General features: G+C 43.8%; 1 protein-coding gene across 1 annotated transcript; it reads left to right on the forward strand.

Moving 5' to 3' along the window:
- Window positions 1-126: 126 nt before the first annotated feature.
- On the forward strand, window positions 127-1,030 carry LOC103522967 (proline-rich transmembrane protein 1-like; the record flags this gene model as incomplete). Its single annotated transcript, XM_008488048.1, has 2 exons — window positions 127-234; window positions 670-1,030. Coding segments are annotated over 2 exons (469 nt in total), but the record flags the coding sequence as incomplete, so codon positions are not given.
- Between the last annotated feature and the right edge of the window lie 320 nt (window positions 1,031-1,350).

Consider the following 1,350-nt stretch of genomic DNA (forward strand, 5'->3'; position numbering starts at 1 on the left):
TTATTATTATTATTAACTTTTAGGGCGGTTTGCCCCTCCATCAAAGGCTCAAGGTGGGCTTTTTACTTACGGAGTTAGACTGGCAGAAAAAGTAAGAGTAATGTATTGTTTTCACTTCCATTTCAGTACGGACAATGAGCTTGACCTGTGTGAAGTTCCTCCCAGTCGTTCTCCTCCTCTGTATTACAGCCCCACTTCTGTCGCCCCACCTAACTTGTCTTCATCACAACTAAGGTAAGATACATTATTTCTTAGAATTACTATCAGCTTAGGAGAAGATCTTATTGTAAAATGTTCAAAATAAATAAATAAATACTTGATCCTTAGTACATAAAAAGCCCCTTCTGAGGGTTAGGTACTGGAGCAAACAGCCCTAAAATTTGACCATGTAGTGTAGCTGCCCTGAACGAAATTACATAAGATATTATGGGAACTGTAAAGATAGAAACACACTACCATTATGTCATGTCACGTGAAGTCATGGGGAGTCAAAAAGATGTTTGTAGTTCAAAGTTTCCCCATAATATTTTAGGTAATTTCGTTCAGGACTGCCACACTACTATCACGTCATTTGAGCTCACTTGACGTAACGTGATGGTAGTGTGTTTCTACCTTAACATGTTTTCGTGAGCCCCTCAGTTTTACGTCCGTTTACCTCTTTTATTCCAGTCTCTACCACCACCACCACCACCACCACCATCAGCACCCGCCACTGTCGCTCAAATCCCCCACTCTCTCCGTTCAGTCCCTGTCTCAACAGTACAACGCTCACCTCTCGGACTCCTCGCACCCCACTCATCTCTCCGCCACTATTCTCAAGCCTTCTCGCTGTTGCTGCATCCATGCCAGATCTCACGGGGCAGTGCCACCGGGAAGTGCTCCTTCCGGGGTATCGGCAGGCCACGGAGGAATTGTTCCTTCTGGCGCTATAGGAATTGTTCCTTCTGGGGGAGTGGCAGCTCATGGAGGAGTGGCTCCGCATTGGGGGACAGCACCTTCCGGAGCATCGGTGGGCCATGGGGGCAGATGATTGACCGAACGATACTACTTTTCAATTCAACAGTTTGGCATCTGGTTTGGATGTTTCGCCATTACTCGCGATTGCCTGGTCCGATTTGGTACCCTTCATTTAAAACATCAATTAGCTTACCTATATTCATTAGGATATGATTTGTTTATTTTCTCTTAGGTTGGGACTAGGCTCGGATCGATGGTTGGTTCTCCCTTGTGGACGCCTACTCATTCTTCTCTAATCTACAATTTTTTTCGTCTAGGTTCATTCAGCTCTATTCTATTTTGTTTTATTCTATTCCATTTTCTTTTATTCTATTCCATTTTCTTTTATTCTAT

The sequence above is a fragment of the Diaphorina citri genome, unplaced genomic scaffold (genome assembly GCF_000475195.1).
Source record: "Diaphorina citri unplaced genomic scaffold, Diaci psyllid genome assembly version 1.1 scaffold13388, whole genome shotgun sequence".
Lineage (NCBI taxonomy): Eukaryota > Metazoa > Arthropoda > Insecta > Hemiptera > Psyllidae > Diaphorina > Diaphorina citri.